This window comes from Selaginella moellendorffii, unplaced genomic scaffold, assembly GCF_000143415.4.
Source record: "Selaginella moellendorffii unplaced genomic scaffold, v1.0 SELMOscaffold_50, whole genome shotgun sequence".
Lineage (NCBI taxonomy): Eukaryota > Viridiplantae > Streptophyta > Lycopodiopsida > Selaginellales > Selaginellaceae > Selaginella > Selaginella moellendorffii.
This window is the reverse complement of record NW_003314311.1, coordinates 1,188,090-1,208,120: the sequence shown is the minus strand read 5'-3', so window position 1 is coordinate 1,208,120 and position 20,031 is coordinate 1,188,090. Positions and strand designations below refer to the sequence as shown.

General features: G+C 41.9%; 4 protein-coding genes across 6 annotated transcripts; 1 reads left to right on the top strand and 3 right to left on the bottom strand.

Annotated features, from left to right (window-relative positions):
• Positions 1–53: 53 nt before the first annotated feature.
• LOC9648287 (protein pleiotropic regulatory locus 1) lies at positions 54–2,988 on the bottom strand. Of its 3 annotated transcripts, none has more exons than XM_002981668.2 (16): positions 2,807–2,988; positions 2,721–2,745; positions 2,410–2,600; positions 2,255–2,351; positions 2,105–2,197; positions 1,967–2,030; positions 1,817–1,902; positions 1,665–1,766; positions 1,523–1,606; positions 1,405–1,465; positions 1,277–1,343; positions 1,149–1,226; positions 1,011–1,075; positions 875–952; positions 620–820; positions 54–566 (listed from the first exon to the last, which is right to left on the bottom strand). In XM_002981668.2, exons 1-15 carry the CDS (start codon positions 2,965–2,967, stop codon positions 648–650), a joined length of 1,425 nt encoding a protein of 474 aa, XP_002981714.2. In that variant the 5' UTR covers positions 2,968–2,988; the 3' UTR covers positions 54–566; positions 620–647. The 3 variants fall into 3 exon arrangements, with proteins under 3 accessions (XP_002981714.2, XP_024542526.1, XP_024542527.1); XM_024686758.1 differs by having other exon boundaries at positions 54–560; XM_024686759.1 differs by having other exon boundaries at positions 2,410–2,504.
• A 155-nt stretch (positions 2,989–3,143) lies between these two features.
• LOC9633908 (NFX1-type zinc finger-containing protein 1) lies at positions 3,144–3,860 on the bottom strand. Its single transcript, XM_024686691.1, has one exon. The coding sequence runs from the start codon at positions 3,858–3,860 to the stop codon at positions 3,144–3,146; it is 717 nt and encodes a 238-aa protein (XP_024542459.1).
• Positions 3,861–4,750: 890 nt separating this feature from the next.
• On the top strand, positions 4,751–5,776 carry LOC9648286 (GDSL esterase/lipase At4g28780). Its single transcript, XM_024686690.1, has 3 exons — positions 4,751–4,936; positions 5,227–5,448; positions 5,507–5,776. The coding sequence occupies exons 1-3, from the start codon at positions 4,751–4,753 to the stop codon at positions 5,774–5,776; spliced, it is 678 nt and encodes a 225-aa protein (XP_024542458.1).
• Positions 5,777–7,087: 1,311 nt separating this feature from the next.
• LOC9633907 lies at positions 7,088–19,999 on the bottom strand. Its single transcript, XM_002981666.2, has 2 exons — positions 19,900–19,999; positions 7,088–7,683 (listed from the first exon to the last, which is right to left on the bottom strand). The coding sequence occupies exons 1-2, from the start codon at positions 19,997–19,999 to the stop codon at positions 7,088–7,090; spliced, it is 696 nt and encodes a 231-aa protein (XP_002981712.2).
• Between the last annotated feature and the right edge of the window lie 32 nt (positions 20,000–20,031).

Here is a 20,031-nt window from a genome sequence, read left to right as displayed (position 1 = left end):
AAATCCTCTCGATTCCTTCTTCCTCCTTTGCATTCTACAAATCTATGCATCGAAACCTTTCAAATCTTCTTCTTTCCTTTCATTCCAATCCAATTCCACTGACCCAAGGCTTTGAAAAGAAACTCTTCACTGCAGCTGGAGGACTTAAACCACCACCGCCGCCGCGAATCCAAGGCCACCAACACGGCGGCCACCAACGGATCATCGCTCCACACCAAGTACGATGAGATCAGCGCCAGCCTTGCCAAGTGCAAGGACGAGCTCCGCGAGCTCCAGCAAAAGTCTCTCAGCGTCACGCCCTCTCACCTCCGCCAAAAGTACGTGACCATGGGCGACGGCCTCAAGAGGATCAAGGAGGAGCTGCTAGCGCTCGAGAACGAAACCAAGTCGCTGGATCCGGAAAGCCAAAAGGCCAAGTACGAGGCTCTCCACATCCAGCTCGCCAAGAGCCGGAAAGAGATCGAGGACGAGTTGCAAAAGTGCTGGACGCAGCTCAAGCTCCACCACCTCGAGTCACAGTTTGCGAGCGCTACGTACGGCAAGGGAAGTTTGATGTGAGCCTGCAACTACAAATGGTTTTTTTTCTTCTCAAACATCTTGGAGGAATCCAAAGCCATACCTTTAGCGTACAAACAATACCGAGAGAACTAAAACCTTCGAATGTCCCTTGGAGGCCTGAAGTTGAGCGGATGCGTCTGAGGCGTGGCGTTCTCGTCTTGCCTCCACATTTTTATCGTCTTGTCAGCTTCGCAAGTTACAAGTCGGGTCCCGGTGATGTCGAAAGAAGCCGCAAAGATACTCGCTTCGGCATCCAGCGAACCTGCCATGAGCAAGAGTTACGCAACCTGGACCACTTCCCCACCAAAATGCGTACCTGGCTGAACGATGGTTTGAGTTTGCTGGAAGTTATGGCCGCTAGTCCAATCCCAGAACCAGATGCTTCCGTTATCACCTGATACAGCGCAAACGTTAGATGATTCGAAGCTACACTGGTCGATGCGTTGTTTTACCTCCTGTTACAAGCACGTTCTCTTCGTTCAAAGCCATGCAGTTAACGATAGCCTTTTGCTGTGAGCTGTGAGAAAACACACAAACCATGTCCAATTTTGACGTTTCGACGCTATCAAACAGAAAAGGAATTAACTTACAGCATGTTGTGCACAAACTCGCCCCTCGGCAAGCTGAACTTCTTAATATTGTCCGCTGAGGCAGATGCAAACGCGGGCCTGCAAGGCAAGTTAGTGAAACAAACATACTTAAGAAAAATCGAACATACTGTAGCGGATGCAAGGCGAGTGCGCGCACCGACTTTTTGTGAAATGTCAAAGTCGAGAGTGTCTTTCCTGCACACCAGAACAATCGTTATCAGTGAAACTACAAATTGAACTATTTAGGAGAACTTACCTGCTGCTAGATTCCATAGCTTGACCGTGCAGTCGTGAGATCCAGTCACCACTTGTGGATCCTGCCAAAGTGTATGAGTCACGCACAAAAACAAAATAATCCCTGTTTGAAAACTTACTGTGGCTTGTGTTATCACCGAGCATACAGTGTTGTCGTGCCCAGATAGAGCAAAGATTTGAGCTTTTGTGCGCATATCCCAGACCTGGAAAGCAGTTTGTGTGCATAAGAACAGGCACACTCTTCATGAGTTAAAATCTTACTCGACAGACGGAATCCCTTCCTCCTGTTAAGAGTATATCCAGAGTAGGATGAAGCGTAAGACAGTAAACTCCACTTAAGTGCCCATGGTAGGATCGGATAACCTGCCCCAGACATGCATGAGTTTTAAATTAAGAACGGACGCATTCCTCACCTTGTTGTATTCGAGATCCCAACATTTCACTTGCTTGTCGTCTCCAGCCGAAAACATGTAAGGATGGCGTGGACTAACAGCCAGCCCTATTTCAAACATATACAAGAAACATTTAAGACTAAATCCAAACTTCAAATGTAGAATGCAAACCTCGAACTTGCTCAACATGACCTGTTAACGTTAACTTCAGGGTAGCTGAGGCAGTATCCCAAATCTAAAAATGAACAAAACGGTCAGAATGAAGTAGCGGCATAAAAATGAAAGGGAAAAAAAAAAAAAAGAGCTTACTTTTATTGTACGATCTGCAGATCCCGTACAGAACCACTCGTTTCCTGGATCGAAAGCTATCGCTCGAACCCATCCCAAGTGAGCACTAATAACCTGTGCAGTTGCAATAAGATCAATACACAGTACTCGTGAAAAAACGTGAAGTCTCACTCTATAGTTCTTCCATGGAGCATGCCACTCCGGCTTCGGCCACCTACTGGGAAGCCTTCGCATTACAGCCGCACTCGGTTGGTATCTCGCTATGCCACTAGACAATGGAAAACTCTGTTAAAACCGGAAACATATGAGCGTGAGTCGCTACATACCTTTCTGGTGTTCCGGAAGGAGTAAAAGCAGGCTGAGGACCGACAGGGCCCGCACGAACAATCTGACCGGGTGAAGCATCTGGCAAAGCCGCAGGCTTCACATCCACAGCAGCATTCGTTAATGCGTACGCGTTTTTCAGAGGCTGCTGTGTGATTTGTGGGAGATCTTTCACCACAGCATACTCCGCTTGCTGAAAGGCACAAGGGAAAAAAAAAAAAAAGAGGAAAAATTAATGTAAGCATGCGCTAGAATGAGAAGAACAAAAGGAGTACGAAGTTCCTTACAAAATCATTCTCAAAAGGGCACACACCTTATAAGCAGTCCTGATTCTCCGGCTGCCAAAGAAAGACGCCATCAGCTCTTTGGTTCGCTACATCGCTACTAAAGAGATCTCACCTCTCGGCGCCTACCGGATCTGGAGGAGCGTTGCCGAAGAACTCCGCGGCTTGCTGCAGCGACGCAAGCGTGAGCTGCTCGATCGATTGCGGCTTCTCTGGCGGCACCAAGGGCGCCTCATCGACGTCCATCGCCTGCGTCGCCTCCATTGCCGCGGGCATACTCTCTAAAACCCTAGCCAAAAAGCCCTAAATTCGCAAAGCCAACAAAGAATATACCCAGCTATAAATACCAACATATTTTAACAAAGAAAAGTATTCCCAAACACACAGTGAGATAGTGAGATAATGAGAGAAAGGGGAGGCAAACTATCACTAGCAATCATAAAATGAGTCCACTAATGCCAGTGCTTGTTCCCTGCAGCTAAGTCATGGAGGCCACCTATGGTCGATCCACAGTCAGGGCACCGCGACTCCGCATATGGTCGACCGCAATCTCCCACAGCGTAGACATGGCCCTCTGGGCACTGGTACCATTTGCCTCTGAGATTGGATTCAGCCGTCTGCATGGCTTCCATTACCTGGTGAGTTAGTCTCTTTCGCACCATCTCTTTCAAGCTCTCGGCGCTAGCGTTGTTCTTGTCATGCCTGAGAACAATCTCACACAGAGTCGCAGCGTCGGAGAACTCGCTCAGGCTTGTCAGCGCCGATCCCCACTGGATGAGCGATTGGATCGCGAGAGACTGGCTTGGAGCGGCGATGAAGCTGGGGTTTAAGCTGCTGGAGTCGAGCGGATTATCAGGGTGTTTGGCTGGCAAACTTCGAACTTCGGTGGCCAGGCTGCTACTCTCTGCTATAAACCGGAGATGAGGGACGGCGTGCTCGAATTCTTCCATCCCGCACAGTGCTTGAGCGAATCCGAAGTGTGCTTCAAAGTTCCCCGGCTGGTTTTTTATGACCTCTTTGAAATGTCCGTGTGCTTGCTCGTATTGTTTCCTCTCTAGCATTTCCATCCCTGCTTTTACGTATCCATAGACTTTCATCTTGACGAGTTCTATCTGATGCAGCTTTCCCTTCACAACGTTTCCGTAGCGAAAGGACTTCCAGACCGGCATCTTGCATGCGGGACTGCAAGAAAGAAAGCAAAAACAGGTCAAATCAGGAACGATGCTTGAGTTACCAGGATTTCGGGACGATTGCTTTGGCAGAATCTGGCTCACCGTGAGCGTCCATATCCATCCACTGGTCAAGCCCCGTTACCTCGAAGATGTGGCCGCAGTCGAGAAGCTCGATGAATCTGTCGGAGCTCTCGCTCTCCTTCAGAGTCATGCGTGTGATTGCATCGAAAGTATCCGAATGGCAAATGCGGCAGGCACTTGGGCAAGGCTCTCCACACAGGCCAATGCAGGGATGCCCACAACCGAGCAGCTTCGTGCACGGGCTGTCACAGCGTGGCCTCTCGCAGATCTGGAAGCAGAGAAGCTTGCAGCTGAAATGCTCACAGTTCCAGGAGCAAGGCTCGAGGCAGCGCTTGCATAGAGCTCTACAGACGTCTGGGCATCTGCTGTGAAAGCAGCGCTTCTCACAAGGCTGTGAGCAAGGTGGGCATGAATTAAATAAAGCGCAGCTCTCAGCCTCAGCGTTGCAGTGGTGCGCGCAAAAGAGATATCTTTTGCACTGCGAGAAGAAGAAAATTAGACAACTAATCATTTATAGTTTCTTGCAGTTACCATGGTTTCTTGCGGATCTGAAACTTGTTCACTTATCTGTTCTTGAACGACTTGGCGCTTTACAGACCTCCATGCTTTCATTCTTCAAGAGCCTAATCCAGGAATTTAGGAAAATATGGCTATAATTGGACGATTTTATAATGATACGCACTTTTGTTTATGTGAACCAAGAAAACGATATATTAAGGCAACATAACAATAATAATAACACTTTGACTCTATACTTATCGCCTCATTTGGGTATTAAAGCTAGCAATAAAATACAAGAAATACAAATGGATTTCCAGGCATTTTTCTTGATCTTGGCCACATTGTCGCTAGATTATTTGGTTGCGACTGCATCAGTCCCAGCTTTGTTTGCGTTTGGGGACTCCCTTGTGGATGCAGGCGACAATGAACACCTCAACACTCAAGCAAGGGCGAATCACCCTCCTTATGGCATTGATTTTGAGAATCACCAGGCAACTGGAAGGTTTAGTAATGGTTGCCTTGTTGTTGATTTGATTGGTAAGTTGAGATAAAAATATTTCTTTCTAATCTACATATATACAATGGCTTTTCCTTGATGGCACAGCATCTTACCTTGGCCTTCCATATCCACCTGCATACTATGGCACAAAGAACTTCCAACAAGGTGCCAACTTTGGGTCAGCTAGCTCTGGAGTTCTTCCCAACACTCACACGGTTAGAGCTCGAATCTTCTAAATCTTCGAGCTTTGATGTAATTAATCTTCTGATCTAAATGCTGTAGCAAGGTGCCCAGACACTTCCCCAACAAGTTGATGACTTTCAATCCATGGCCTCTCAGCTCCAACAGCAGCTTGGATCAAACGAGTCGTCCAGCCTTGTTTCCCAATCCATCTTCTATATATGCATTGGAAACAACGACGTCAACAATGAGTTTGAGCAGCGTAAGAATCTCAGCACTGATTTCCTGCAAAGCGTCTTGGACGGTGTCATGGAACAAATGCATGTAAGTGTCGTTTTGATCTTCATGGGTAACTTTGCGATGATGATCATGATTATTGCAGAGGCTCTACGAGATGGGAGCTCGCAAGTTCGTCGTGGTTGGGTTGAGCGCCGTGGGATGCATTCCCCTCAATGTGCAGCGGGATGGGAGCTGCGCTCCAGTCGCTCAGGCCGCGGCATCATCCTACAATACAATGCTCCGCTCGGCCCTGGACGAGATGTCGAGCACCCACCAAGGTATCCATATCGTGCTCACCAATTTCTACGATCTCATGGTGGACACCAACACCAATCCCCAGCAATTTGGTAAGAAGAAGATTGATGAGTCATAATTCTCATCCTCATGGCCTCTCTTGATCAACACAAAGGTTTTGAGGAATCGACGCGGGCTTGCTGCGAGATGGGCTCTAGAGTACTGAATTGCAACGATGGAGTGAACATCTGCCCAGACCGATCCAAATACGCCTTCTGGGATGGCGTCCACCAGACCGAGGCCTTCAATAAGATCGCTGCGGCAAGGTGGTGGAATGGAACTTCCAGTGACGTTCACCCCTTTAGCATTGGCGAGCTCGCAGCGCTGTAATATATTGTATTTACAAGCGGTTTTTACAAGGTATTGTCAAATGAGCAAGAAAGCCTCCCACCAAGAGTCATCTTTGCTGAAGGAAGCTACAGGATCAAAAAAAGCTACTCGTGCAGCTCGTCATAACATCAGTCGCTTGATTTTTTTCCAATCCCTCTGGTGGAGGACTTTCAAAGCGGCAGCTTGTTCTCTCCTTGTCCTTGTTAGCCCGGAGACAAGAATTTCTTTTGAAAATGTACTTATTTTATTGATCTACAAATGCAAGAGAGCTCTACACTATTTTTAAGGGAATTTTTTCTCCTTGTGCTTTGAATCTTCATGATCCATAGTCTTCTTTCTACAAATGTTGATAGTGATGTTGATGTCGTTGTTGTTATTGTTCTTTCTTTAGTTGGCGGAGGAGAAGTGGAGACTTTCGCACGGTGTACGTTGCTTATAAGGAGCCAGAGAGAAACGTAGAATTGGAGCGTGTTTATCGTGGTCACGGGTCGGGAACTTTCTTATCTCATCCTCTCTTTTTTGTGCGTTTTTCGTCTTTATTTTAATCACAAGCTTTGGGTTTGAGATCTTTTATAATTATGTGAGTATTATCAACATGGTTTAAATCCTTTTGTGCCCAACCTTTTGAGCAGCGCTTTGCACCATTTGCAGATTGGCCTGACGGGGGGAGGAGAGTGATGATTCCAGACGGAACTTACAGCTTTGTGGATGCCGTATCTCCAAATAATCGAGATTCAGGCTCCTGTATTTGAGTACCACGAATTGTGAAGAAGATTCTCTGCGCGTCTGCTGAACAAGTGAGTAGTGTGCATTGACTCTGTATTTACTAGAAATGCTTTCTATGGCATTACAGAAAATTGTTGTGAGCTGCATGATCCGAACGTACTAACTACACATATAGTGCTGACCTCTAGACTTCAAATGGCGAATAGACACACTCCCAAGCTTATAGAAACTTATGTATGTCAGGCTGTTCAAAACAGAGTGTTGCAATATCACATAGGCTAATAAAGTTCTCTCCACAGAAAGATCGCTCTGATTTCCTTAGCTGTGCATACCTTTAGTCTTCGAATGGCGAATCAAGCAGCTCCCAAGCTTGATCAAGAAAGGCCCTGCTACGCTTGTACGACTGGAAGAAGTCCCCAAACCCAAAGCGAGTCATCTTCCTCTGCGGAACCATAAAGTCGCCTTCACTATAGAGGTTGAGCAGGTGAGACAAAAACATCAACACGGCCTCCAGGTGCTTCTCATACAGCGGCTTCCTATCGTCCCTGGCTACCACTGCTGTTCCCACACCATCCTGGTACTCCAGCGGTGCAAAGCCAGAGTCCGGCTGAATCATGAGATACGTGATGCCCTGGTTCTCGTACAGTCCGCGCAGAGGGTGGCCGAGCGGGTTGGGCAGCGGGTCCTCCTGGAACACTCGCAACGGCAGCTTGATCAGCTTGGACACCGGCGAAACGGGCGCGGAGGAGAAGATGGGGTGGCTGGTGTTTAGCACCACCGCCTCACTGGACACGCCCTTACGATCACGCTTGCAGAAGACGCGCACACACTGGATCATCTCACCCTCACCTGATGTTGTTGAGTACGGCAGCGTTGGTGTCGTCATCAGAGGAGCTGGCGTCGATCCGATCCCACTTGCTGTAATCGATCCTGAGCGCACAAATTTAGAGAGCCCTAAAAAATGTAATATATATATATATATATATATATATATATATATATAAAATGTATATAGTGTCAGACAGCTGTTAAAAATAAAATATTATCAAAAAATAAATTTTACTAAATCTAATAACTTTACTAGTGTGTGTAGAGTAAGAGCATAAAAAAGCCACACTTTTTGCCTTGTGAATTTGTGGCCACCCAATGTGGGGAAGACAATTGATTAAAATAGAGATTCTTGGTACCCATAAAGAAACTTTGACAATATAGTGGATTCCTTCATTTATCTAATAGTATAAACAAAACCCAACAAGATCCAGAGTGACATTTAACAGCTCAAAAGGAGTGTTAGAGGTATATCCTTCCAAAGGACAGTATGTGCAAAGATATAGTGCATTAATGACCAGCTCACTAAAGAAAACATGGAGCTCTATAGTGAGATCCATATTCTGAAGGTGAAGTAGCCTTTAGTAATGGAAGATGATAATGAAAGTGAGCATGACGAGGAAACCACTTTGCAAAAGAATCTCTTGGCTCATCACAGTTTCAGTTATAACATTAAAACCATACATGATCAAGAGATTTCTCATTAATTATTATCCACATAATATTTCATTTAAAATTGAGGGAGAGTAATTTGTAATGGCAATTTTTGGGGGAAATACACTTATTAAAAAAGCAAGTAACAAAAAGTTGGAAGCATATAAAATATGTAAACTCCAAATGTATAGTAGGGATAGTGGTTGGAATGCATGTTTGACCACTTGAAACATAAGTTTGACTCCCATTAGGCTGTATTGCTCCTTGTTTTACATTTGGCTTGGGTCTAAGCCCAAATTCCACGCTGCTCTAGTTGGTGGGGTACCCTCCTCGCGTTAGGCCACCGATATGCCAAAATTATGCCAGACTCCGTCTGACACCATTTTGCGTGCAAGTGTTGGATGCGGGGAGCTGGTGCTCGTGGGATTGTACTAGACCCTCATTTCATAGCATAATGGGCTTGGAGTTTGGCTATAAATTCAAGTGCGCTACATTTGGTATCAAAGGAATTGTCTCATCCAACTTTTGTCGGATTTTCTGACTTAATTTGCATATGCAGAGACTTTTCTGGTAGATCTAAAGCGACTTGTATAGGATTAGTTAGATTGCACCATTTGGTAAGAACATTGTATACATGTTCAGTTACTGATAGAGGCATGCATGCAACTAGTGGGATGGTGAAAAGGAATCATGCTGATGACGCTAAAACCTTTAGACAGGTGAATCGAGAGGAGTGAACTCCTGCTAGAGATGCTGCGGAAGAGGATGAGGCCGAATCAGAAAAGGAAGAGCCAAATGCTGTAGCATTATAGTGTATGGCTTAGGAAATCGAGATTGAGAATTTGTGAAGGAAAGTTCACAAATTGAAGAAGGAGAACAAAAAAAAGAAGAACGAAGCTGAGGTAGTTAAACTAGTTAAACTTAAACAACCGGACTCCTCTTTAAATTTTGAGGACGATGAAATTCTGCAACCACCTCCGGTTGCACGAGTTTCAAAGTTCAAGCCTCCAAAACTACCCAATTTCAAAGGCATGCGGGACTATTAGGTTTTGGAAGATTGGGTCTATGATATGGAAAACTATTCCATAACGGCAGACATTAGCGATCATATGAAAGTTGCGTGCATGCAATCATTTCTCACCGATCATGCCAAAACTTGGTGGTGCCAAGTGTGTGCTGAAAAAGGGCAAACTAGAAGTTAAACTAAGATGCGGTCTTGTATCTGTAAGGAATACTTGCCGGATGATCTTGGTCTAAGACTTCGCGTGGAGTTGCGGCGGTTAAAGTAGCAAGGGGACCTCATGCATTACGTTAATGCGTTTGCTCAGAAGCGCATTATAATTGCAAATATGAGTGATGAAGATGCTCAAAGTTATTTCCTGGAAGGTTTAAGTTTACTTTCTCGCAATGAGATTTTGAAGTTTAAGCTGAAGACGTACATGGAATGTAAGGAGGTAGTGCAGTAAGTTGCCTTCAGTCACTCGCTCATGGAACAATATCAGCAGCTATATACTGGTACCTCAGACAAGAATAAGAATTCTAGGAATAAACAAGATGACTGGAAACAGAGGGTGGAAGGAAGGTTTCGCCCTAAAAGCTCACAAGCAACGGTTAACAAAGGTGGTGCTTGAAGACCACTAGCAACTTCTTCTAGTTCTAGGCTTTTTGTTCCTCTTCTTGGTGGGTACAAACAGCAGCAACCTATGAAATCTACTCCTAATGGAACGGGTAGTGTGGATCATTACTTCCATTGTGGAGAGTCAGGACATAGGTCCTCGGAATGTCCCAACAAGCATAAGACAAGGTCTCGTGTTAGTGTCATGAGGGAAGATGGTGGTGGTGAAGCTAAAGGGGTTGATGAGTTGGTCAATGCAAACTATGAGGAATAGGAGGTGAGTTACTTTTGTTTCTTTCCTCAAGTTTTTCTTGCAGTCAATGCAAACACTGATCTGTTGATGTATTTGGTAGGCTTTGTTCATAGACACTGAATCCAAGTGATGATTGACATAGGAGCTACGCACAGTGTGATATCCGAAGACTTAGTTAAGTTGTTAGGATTAAATGTTGAGCAAATGTTGCCTATGCACTTCTGGTTTATGGAAGGTGGGCAAGTAGCCAAAAAGTTTGTAAGTGATGTTCCAATAAAAATATCTAAGTGGAAAGAAAGAGTGACCTTGGTAGTGTTGGAGATACTAGATTTTCAGATGGTGTTTGGTATGGACTTCTTCAACAAATATATTAAAGGGATTTATAATGTTGGACAAAGTCGTATCACATTGAACTCAAAAGGCCATCTTGATGTGTCCTTCTAGTTGCAAAAGCACTCCTCAAAGGATTGGGATGCTAAGTTCTTGATTGCAAGAGCCGCTCAAAAATTAGCTAAGAAGGGATGTCAGACCTTTTGGGTTCAAGTGATGGAAATTGAGGATGTTGATGACTCAGTTCGAATTGATGAAGGAGTTGATCCTGTACCAAAGAAGATATTGGAGTTGTTGGCGAAGAATCAGGATATCTTCCCAAAGGATTTGCTGCCAGAGCTATCTCTAGCCGTGAGGTTGATAATCGGATTGAGGTTATTCTGGGTTCTAAACCACCTACAAAAGCTTCGTATTGTTTAAACATCAAGGAGATGGCTGAATTCAAGAAGCAACTTACGGAGCTTCTTGATAAAGGTCATATCTAACTAAGCAAGTCACCTTATGGAGCGCCAGTACTTTTTGTTATGAAAAAGGATGGACCCATGAGGATTTGTATTGATTATTGGGCACTCAACAAAATCACGGTCAAAAACAGTTATCTTTTACCTTGCATTGATGACTTGTTTGACCAACTCTTAAAGGTTAAGTATTTTACGCGACTTGATTTGCGGTTCGGGTATCATCAGATACGGGTGGTAGATCAGGATGTAGAGAAAACAACTTTTAAGACACGGTACAAATTTTATGAGTTCCTTGTCATGCCATTTGGGTTATGCAATGCTCCAATGACATTCAGCACTATAATGGATAGAATATTCAAAGATTATTTGGACACATTTATTATCCTATATATTGACGATGTTTTAGTCTTTAGTGAAACATTGGACGATCATTTGAAACACTTGGAGTTGGTGTTTCAGAAATTGCGTGAACACAAACTATATGCTAAGAAAAGTAAATATGTTAGTTGCGCATAAACTTTCTTAGACATATAGTTGGTAGTGGCGTAATTGAGGTGGATCCAAAGAAGGTGGAAGCGCTGAAGTCCTGGGAAGTCCCAACCACTGTATCAAATGTTCGTTCCTTTCTCGGTTTAGCGGGATACTATCGCAAGTTTGTCCGCAATTTTGCAAAAATTCCTCTTTCATCGATTGAGTTAATGAAGAGCAATATACCATTTCATTGGCACCAGATTGTCAACATGCTTTTGTACGATTGAAGGAGATCTTGACTACAGTTTTTATTCTCATGATCCCAGATCTTGATAAACACTTTGAAGTGCATTGTGATGCATCTGGCTATGCTATTGGTGCTGTGTTATAGAAAGATTGTAACAAAGCGATTGGTGTTACACTAAGGCAACATGGTTGTCCCATTGCATTCTATTCCAAGAAATTAGATGAAACTCAATGAAGATGGCCAATGCATGAGAAAGAGATGTTTGCTATAGTGTCAGCCTTGGAATACTGGAGACACTATTTGGGTAAGGTTTATACAGATAGTAACACACTGAGCTACTTTATTACATAGCCTAAGCTTATGCCAAAGTAGGCTCGTTGGCAAGAGAAGCTTGCTAGATATGATATTGAAATCATATATAAATCTGGTAAAGTCAATATTGTTCCGGATGCATTGAGTCGTCAAGCTCAATTCTAGGCAATATCGGCAATCAGTTTGGACTGGTTGGAGGATGTTTAGGTTTCGTATGGAAGTGATTTGTTGGCGAAGACAATCTTGCACCTTGCGGAGTTGTCAAAGTAGAACTTTGGTAGTGAAGCGGCAAAAGTTGTTAATAAAACCAATGCGAAACTTCACTTCTCAGTTCAGGATGGGCTTATATTTTATAAACAAAAAAGGTTGTATCTTCCCTCTAAGGATTTGTAGTAGTTGTTTCTGCAGGAAAATCATGATGTTTTGGCAATGGGACATGGTGGAAAGTGAAAGACTCTGGCTTCATTGAAAAAGGGATTTTTCTGGTCTAGTATGGAAGGTGATATAGCGGACTATGTCCATTCCTGCCCTATATGCCAGCAATGTAAGCAGAACTGAGAAGCAAGTTGAAAAGTTGTAGTGCATTTCAACACCGGCATGGCCATTTCAGAGTGTGACACTTGATTTCATCACTTGCTTACTAAAGTCTAAGGGTTATGATACTTTGATGGTGGTTGTGGATTGGTTGTCGAAGATTGCACACTTCATTCCAACGGTGAGAATAATGAATGCAAAACAAGTAGCAAAACTCTTTTTCCATGAAGTAGTGCAGGTTTGTGGACTTCTTGAATAGATGATCTCAGATAGAGATTCGAGGTTTATAGGGAAGTTTTGGGGCATATTGTTCCAGCTGTTTGGTACCAAATTGAAGTTTAGTACGGCTTATCATCCTCAAACTAGTGGGCAAACAGAACATGTGAATGCTCAAGTTGAGGATTATTTGCGGTACTATGTCGCGGCAGACCAACGCAATTGGGTTGAGCATTTAAACATAGTAGAAATCTGTTATAACAACACATTTCACAGTACTATTGGCTATTCTCCATGGAAGATGCTGCAAGGAAATGCTTGTGGGGTGCCTCAATAGATTACTGTATGGAAACCAATGTCCGAAGTGTTGGTCCTAGCCATTGAGACTTATGCAGAGCAACTACACCAAGGTTGGTCTAGAGCTATTGAGGTGTGGGCAAAGCTCAGGATAGGTATCGACGTGATAAGGATCAGCATCATCAGGATGTATTCTATCAAGTGGGAGATTAGGTGTGGCTATTTTCCTAGAACTTAAACATTAAGGGATCTTTGTCTCGGAAGCTGTTACCGAGATATGTTAGACCCTATCGGGTATTGGCGCGAGTTAGTGATGTATCCTACAAGTTGGATCTTCCGGATGAGTTGTCCCATGTACACGATGTGTTTCATATCAGTTTATTGGCACCATATCGTGTTGATGTAGATCGCTCTATAGACATTCATCCCCCACTAGAAGTTGTGCATGGTGACCTTGGGTATAAGGTCAAGGTGATTCTCTTGTCCTGCAAAGCTCGTGGTTGTCATTCAAAGGAATATCTAGTAAAGTGGAAAGGTTACCCGACTTGTGAATCAACTTGGGAACCTTTTAGGAATCTTACACATGCTTATAAGCTTGTCACGGAGTATGAGAATAATAATAAAGACTAGCTTTGGTAAACTTTGTAATAAATCTTGAAAATCAATAGAGTAATATATTTCTATAAATCAAAGTTTCGTCTCTAGCATTCATTAGTACTTGGGTGTCGTGAATGTGACTTTGGGTATTGAAACATACTTGTACAGTTGGTTCTCTTTATCATTCCCACTTGAGTTAGTTGAGAAACTGATCAATGACCTTGCACTTAAATTAGATAAACATAAGGTAGGAACCCTATGTGTTTCTTGCTGAGCATACTCGGCCTGGTTTGAGAAACTCGTGTCATTAGCTTGCACTTGTTAGTATCAAGGGGGGGCTGAGACACTTGAGACATTAGTTTGGCTCCTGCTGGGCTGTGTCACTCCTTGTTCTGTGTCCGACTTGGTTCTAAGTCCAAGCTCCATGCTGCTCTAGTTGTTGGGGTACCCTCCTCCTCGCGTTAGGCCACCAATATGCCAAAATTGTGCCAGACTCCATCTGACACCATTTTGCATGCAGGTGCTGGATACGGGGAGCTGATGCTCATGGGATTGTACCGGACCCTCATTTTGTAGCACAACAAGCCTAGAGTTCGGCTCCAAATTCATGAGTGCTACATTTGGTATCAGAGGAAATTGTCTTGGCGATTCCTATCCAACTTTTACCGGATTTTCTGACTCAACTTGCATACGTAGAGACTTTTCTAGTAAATCTGAAACTTGTGTAGGATTAATTGGATTGCACCATTCGGTAGGGGTTCACGAGTTGGTCAATGCAGACTATGAGGAATAGGAGGTGAGTTACTTTCGTTGCTTTCCTTAAGCTTTTCTCACAATCAATGCAAATACGGATTTGTTGATGTATCTAGTAGGCTTTGTTCACAAACACCGAATCTGAGTGATGATTGACACAGGAGCTACGCACAGTGTGATATCCAAAGACTTAGTTAAGTTGTTAGGATTGAATGTTGAGCAAATGTCACCTATGCACTTCTGGTTTGCGGAAGGTGGGCAAGTAGCCAAAAAGTTTGTGAGTGATGTTTCAATAAAAATATTTAAGTGGAAAGAAAGAGTGGATTTGGTAGTGTTGGAGATACTAGATTTTCAGATAGTGTTTGGTATGGACTTCTTCAACAAATATATTAAAGGGATTTATGGTGTTGGATAAAGTCGTATCACGTTGAAGTCTGAAGGATGTCCTGATGTATCCTTTCAATTGCAAAAGCACTCCTCAAAGGATTGGGATGTCAAACCTTTTGGGTTCAAGTGATGGAAGCTAAGGGTGTTGGTGACTCAGTTCGAGTCGGCGACGGGGTTGATCCTGTACTAAAGAAGATATTGGAGTTGTTGGCGCAGAATCAGGATATCTTCCTGAAGGATTTGCTGCTAGAACTACCTCCTAACTGTGAGGTTGATCATCGGATTGAGGTTATTCCGGGTTCTAAACCACCTACGAAAGCTCTGTATCATTTGAACATCAAGGAGATGGTTGAACTCAAAAAGCAACTCATGGAGCTTCTTGACAAAGATCATATCTAACCAACCAAGTCACCTTATGGAGCGTTAGTCCTTTTTGTTATGAAAAAGGATGGAACCATGAGGATGTGTATCGACTATCAGGCACTCAACAAGATCAAAGTCAAAAACAATTATCCTTTGCCTCACATTGATGACTTGTTTAATCAACTCTTAAAAGCTAAGTATTTTATGCAACTTGATTTGTGGTCCGGGTATCATCAGATACGGGTGGCAGATTAGGATGTGGAGAAGACACCCTTTAAGACTCGGTATGGATCTTATGAGTTCTTTGTCATACCATTTGGGTTATGCAATGCTCCGGCAACATTCAGCACTATGATGGATAGAATATTCAGAGATTATTTAGATGTATTTGTTGTCTTTAGTGAAATATTGGAGGATCATTTGAAACACTTGGAGTTGGTGTTTTAGATATTGCGTGAACACCAATTGTATGCTAAGGAAAGTAAATGCGCTTTTGGACAATTGTGCGTAAACTTTCTCGGACATATAGTTGGTGGTGGTGTAATTGAGGTCGATCTAAAGAAGGTGGAAGCAGTGAAGTCCTGGGAAGTCCCGACCACTATATTAGATATTCATTCCTTTCTCGGTGTAGTGGGATACTATCATAAGTAGTATTCTCTTCATCAACTGAAGAGAATACTACTCTTCAGTTGATGAAGAGTAGTATTCAACTACTCTTCATCAACTGAAGAGTAGTATTCAACTACTCTTCAGTTGATGAAGAGTAGTTGAATACTACTCTTCATCAACTCAGTCAACGGAATACTACTCTTCCATTGACTGAGTTGATGAAGAGTAGTATTCCGTTTCATTGGACATTCTATAATTAATTTAAGTCGGTGTGTTTCCCCCATAGTGTGCTTTCCATTAACTTTCGAAGTTGTTTCCTTGATGGTTTGCTAGACTCAGGTATGCATCGACGAGGACGTCGATCTTCCCTAAGGGGGGGAGAGTGTCGCGAATATGACTTCGGGTATTGAAAGATACTTGTCAGCCAATCCTTATGGACACTCTTTCCTTACTGCCATGATGGCAGGAGGTCGGTACAATTGGTTCCCTTTATCGTTCCCACTTGAGCTAGTTGAGAAACTGGTCAATAACCTTGCACTTAAATTGGACAAATATAAGGTAGGAACACTATGTGTTTCTCGCTGAGCATACTCAGCCTGGTTTGAAAAACTCGTATCATTAACTTACACTTGCTAGTATCAAGAACCCCCGTGATATTGAGACTAGTCCCTCAATATCACCGGATAATAGCTTACCGTGTCTGCCAAACACCCTCGCTATCATGCCCTTTATGTTAGTCTCATTTTGGTCCTAAATGCTATTTATGGAAAGTGTCTAGATTCGCTCATTTAGCGTATCTACGGAATGTAGAGATCGGCTTGAACATAATGGTGTTCGTCCCGTATCCAAATTTGGAATCTAAGGACATTCTATATTTAGTAAGTTTCGAGCTTGTCCCAAAGATTAACTCTTGGTACTAAGGGAGGCTTGGGGTGAAAGCCTAAAACGTGTGTTCCTTAGGGGGGGGGGGGGATATGGAAGGTTCCAAATGTATAGTAGGGATAGTGGTTGGGATGCATGTCTAACCATTTGAGATATTAATTTAGCTCCCGCTAGGCTGTGTCACTCCTTGTTCTACGTCCGACTTGGTTCTAAGTCCAAGCTCCATGCTACTTTAGTCGTTGGGGTACCCTCCTCCTCGCGTTAAGCCACTGGTATGCCAAAATTGTGCCAGACTCTGTCTGACACCATTTTGTGTGTAAGTGCTGGATACAAGGAGCTAGTGCTCATGGGATTGTACCAGACCCTCATTTCATAGTGCAATGGGCTTGGAGTTTGGCTCCAATTTTATGTGCACTACATAACATTAATTATAGAACTCCCTGGGCGATAAACAACCTTGAAATTATATACTTGAAGCTTTAAGGTCCACCAAATAATATGACTAACTAAGTTCTTTTGCTTTAATAACAAAGTAATTACAACATAATCACCTTTATAAAGAACTGAAGGGAACGACTTGAATTTATAAATAAAAATGCACTCTTTTTTTCCAATCGGTTAAAGGTTTTAGAATATTTAAAGATAAATCCTTAGGTTTGAATAGTATTGGGTTGGGTGAACTTTTGGGAAGTTCAAAGTTAGAAACTTATATTTGGTATTAAAAAGGTATCAAGTCCTAAGAAATGGAAGATGTCAATCCAAGAAAATGTATATAATGCCAATATATATGGCTAACCTCATCACAAGCCTAATAACAAATATCACGGCTATAACCATATCTTTGTCCTTGTCTTTGAATACAAGTAACAATAACATCAACTTCTATTAGAATAGAACCATGTCCCACATGAAGTGGGGGTGAAAGATATATAATAAAAAGTGGAAGAAGTGATGTCTCATAACGTTATGCCAGTCAAAGAGCATTATCAAGGATGGTTGGAGCAAATTTATTCACAAATTCCACAAGATCTTGACAAAGTGTTAACCATTACATTCCCATAAGTAAAGTGTATTTTTACTTATGTCTACTTAAAATATGATTATTTTTCTTGCCAGGAAGGATTTGATCTACTCTGACATATTTAGCTTCACATGAAGCAAAAGGCTCTAAAGTGAATATCAAATTACATCACTAACTCAGATGGCCCTTAATGAAGATAATGCAATTGTTAAAAAACATTATCACAATTGCTAGCATGTCCAAATGTATATTTGAAAATGTCTAAAAGAATGCTCCAATCCATATGAGTGGCTAAACTTAAACTTTTGTACCACTGCAATGGTGTCCCTTTGAAACACATGGGAAACTTATGTAAACACCAAACATCATCCCAAGAATGATAGGTAGCAATTATTATAAAGTGATCAAACTAATGGTACATATCATCCCTAAAATTCCCAAAAAAAAACTCTAACTAAATACAAGGATTGGCAACAAAAGTAGGAGGAACTTTGCCATCATGAATACCACTATCAATTAAGTTTAATTATTCAATTGCAAGTATATAACATCTAAGTCAAAGGAGGAGGATGCTACTACTATAGCATAAAGATGAATGAAAAGGAAAAAACAATTGAAAATAAATTGAAAAAGCTATAAGAAAAGTGAGATTTAGATAGTGCAAAAGCTAAATCTAAACTAAAATCTAAATCCAAGCACTTCTTAGGGACAATTAAAACTACATCCCACCTCCACTAATGTAAGTGTATGGAATATAGAAATGGAATACATGAATGTATATATTAATTTGCCCAAAAACTCTAATTTATATACATTAAGTGAAAGGTTCAGCTTAAAATCAATCTAATGGCTATTAAAATCTCACTATACTAATATTAGTATATGGCATTGGAGCCATACACTTCCTCACAACACATTTTGATTGCTTATATAACAATTGAAAAGTGATTGTGTATATAATATATTTGTATGCAACTCAAAATAAATAAATAAATCCACACATGTGTAAATATAATGCCCATTGCCATAGTCTTTGCTTAGTGGGAATGGAATTGAGGGAGCAAGTAACACCATTTTGATTCTCGTACAAATGTGCATATCAGGGTGTACTACAATCTCCCACATGAAGTGGAGTTAAAGTATATGCAATAACAAGTGGGAGATGCAATATCTCATATCATTGTTGTGTGTCAAATTTTCTTTTTCTCTCACAAAACCCCTAAACAATTATTAATCCAGACAAAACCTTATCAAAATATTTCAGTAAACCATGGTTAAATAAATTGCTATGCATTGCATATAGCAACACTTGGTTTGCTTAATAGTAGTGTTATTTATAGTTATTAATCTAATTGATCAAATAAAGTTTATAATTATAAGCATGTTTGTAATTTATAAACACAAGATTAATCTCATTACAACCATTTAGATGATAGAATAAAAAAGAATATACTAGAAAGGGTTTAAGAAAGTTTATAAATTATAAATTCAAGATTAATCTAAATTAATAACAACTATTAGATGGTAAAATATCCTAAAATATCCAAGCATTTAGAATCCACTTACAGGTTTTCTTAAGCAAACCAAAAAATAGCTGGATCTAATGGCTTAAAAAGTTGCTTGCAACCTTCAGGCAAATATAAACCATAGCTAGGATGGATAATGACGTGACAAGCAACACTCAAGCATGTGAGCAAACATAACAAAAAGGTCTCTTTAGTTTGTGCTCCCTAATGCTACAAAATGCTGCAACATAAACTTGGACTAGTACTGGACACAATTTGATCACGTTTTTTTAGCTGTGTTAAGCAGTAAGTTCCTCTCAAAATACAGGCTAATCAAGTGTTCTGTCACAACACATTGAAAGGTGGAGGTGGACATGGAATCTGAACTATTAAACTATAAATAATTTGACCAACTATGATTGTAAAAGTCAACCAGGAACAGCTTGAAGATGTCAATTATGACATTCTGTAGTCTTCATTTTCAGGCGGTATGACTAAATTCGTGCACGTGAAAATTTAGAGAAGCAAGCATTTGCTGGGCTAGTCAATTGACCACGTGTTGCATTCGTGATAAATTGATTGATGGGTCACAAAACCAGCAAGAATGAGGAGATTTTGCATCACTTTCATTGTGGCGATGGTGATACTACTACATTTACATCTTCACTTCGTATGGCCTCTCTTTGGTAGTTCTTCCTCGGCCACTGCACCATTCACAATCAACAAGGGGATTGTGAGAAAGCTGCTGGAGGAAGCTCCTCCTCCAAGTCCTAGTAAGTATTCGTTTGAAAATCTCTAGTTTTCTCTTTACCATCGCTATAAATTTCCAGCCGAATTTGGAGAATTTCGACCGGGGAATCGTCAGCCACCCCTCTGCTGCAACCCATAAAACGCGATTCGAAAAGCCCCATCCCATATCTCACGACGGGAAATGCTGGCTACA

Bases quoted from the DNA above. Each gene is read 5' to 3' on its own strand.
- LOC9648287 (XM_002981668.2), bottom strand. From the start codon at position 2,967: ATGCCCGCGGCAATGGAGGCGACGCAGGCGATGGACGTCGATGAGGCG. The intron at 2,746-2,806 runs GTGAGATCTCTT...TTTCTTTGGCAG, and splicing joins GATCCGGTAGGCGCCGAGAG to CCGGAGAATCAGGACTGCTT. The intron at 2,198-2,254 runs GTGAGACTTCAC...GCAACTGCACAG, and splicing joins CTCCATGGAAGAACTATAGA to GTTATTAGTGCTCACTTGGG.
- LOC9633908 (XM_024686691.1), bottom strand. From the start codon at position 3,860: ATGCCGGTCTGGAAGTCCTTTCGCTACGGAAACGTTGTGAAGGGAAAG.
- LOC9648286 (XM_024686690.1), top strand. From the start codon at position 4,751: ATGGATTTCCAGGCATTTTTCTTGATCTTGGCCACATTGTCGCTAGAT. The intron at 4,937-5,226 runs GCAACTGGAAGG...TAAATGCTGTAG, and splicing joins TTGATTTTGAGAATCACCAG to CAAGGTGCCCAGACACTTCC. The intron at 5,449-5,506 runs GTAAGTGTCGTT...TGATTATTGCAG, and splicing joins GTGTCATGGAACAAATGCAT to AGGCTCTACGAGATGGGAGC.
- LOC9633907 (XM_002981666.2), bottom strand. From the start codon at position 19,999: ATGGGGCTTTTCGAATCGCGTTTTATGGGTTGCAGCAGAGGGGTGGCT. The intron at 7,684-19,899 runs GTAAAGAGAAAA...TTGTGCGCTCAG, and splicing joins GCTGGAAATTTATAGCGATG to GATCGATTACAGCAAGTGGG.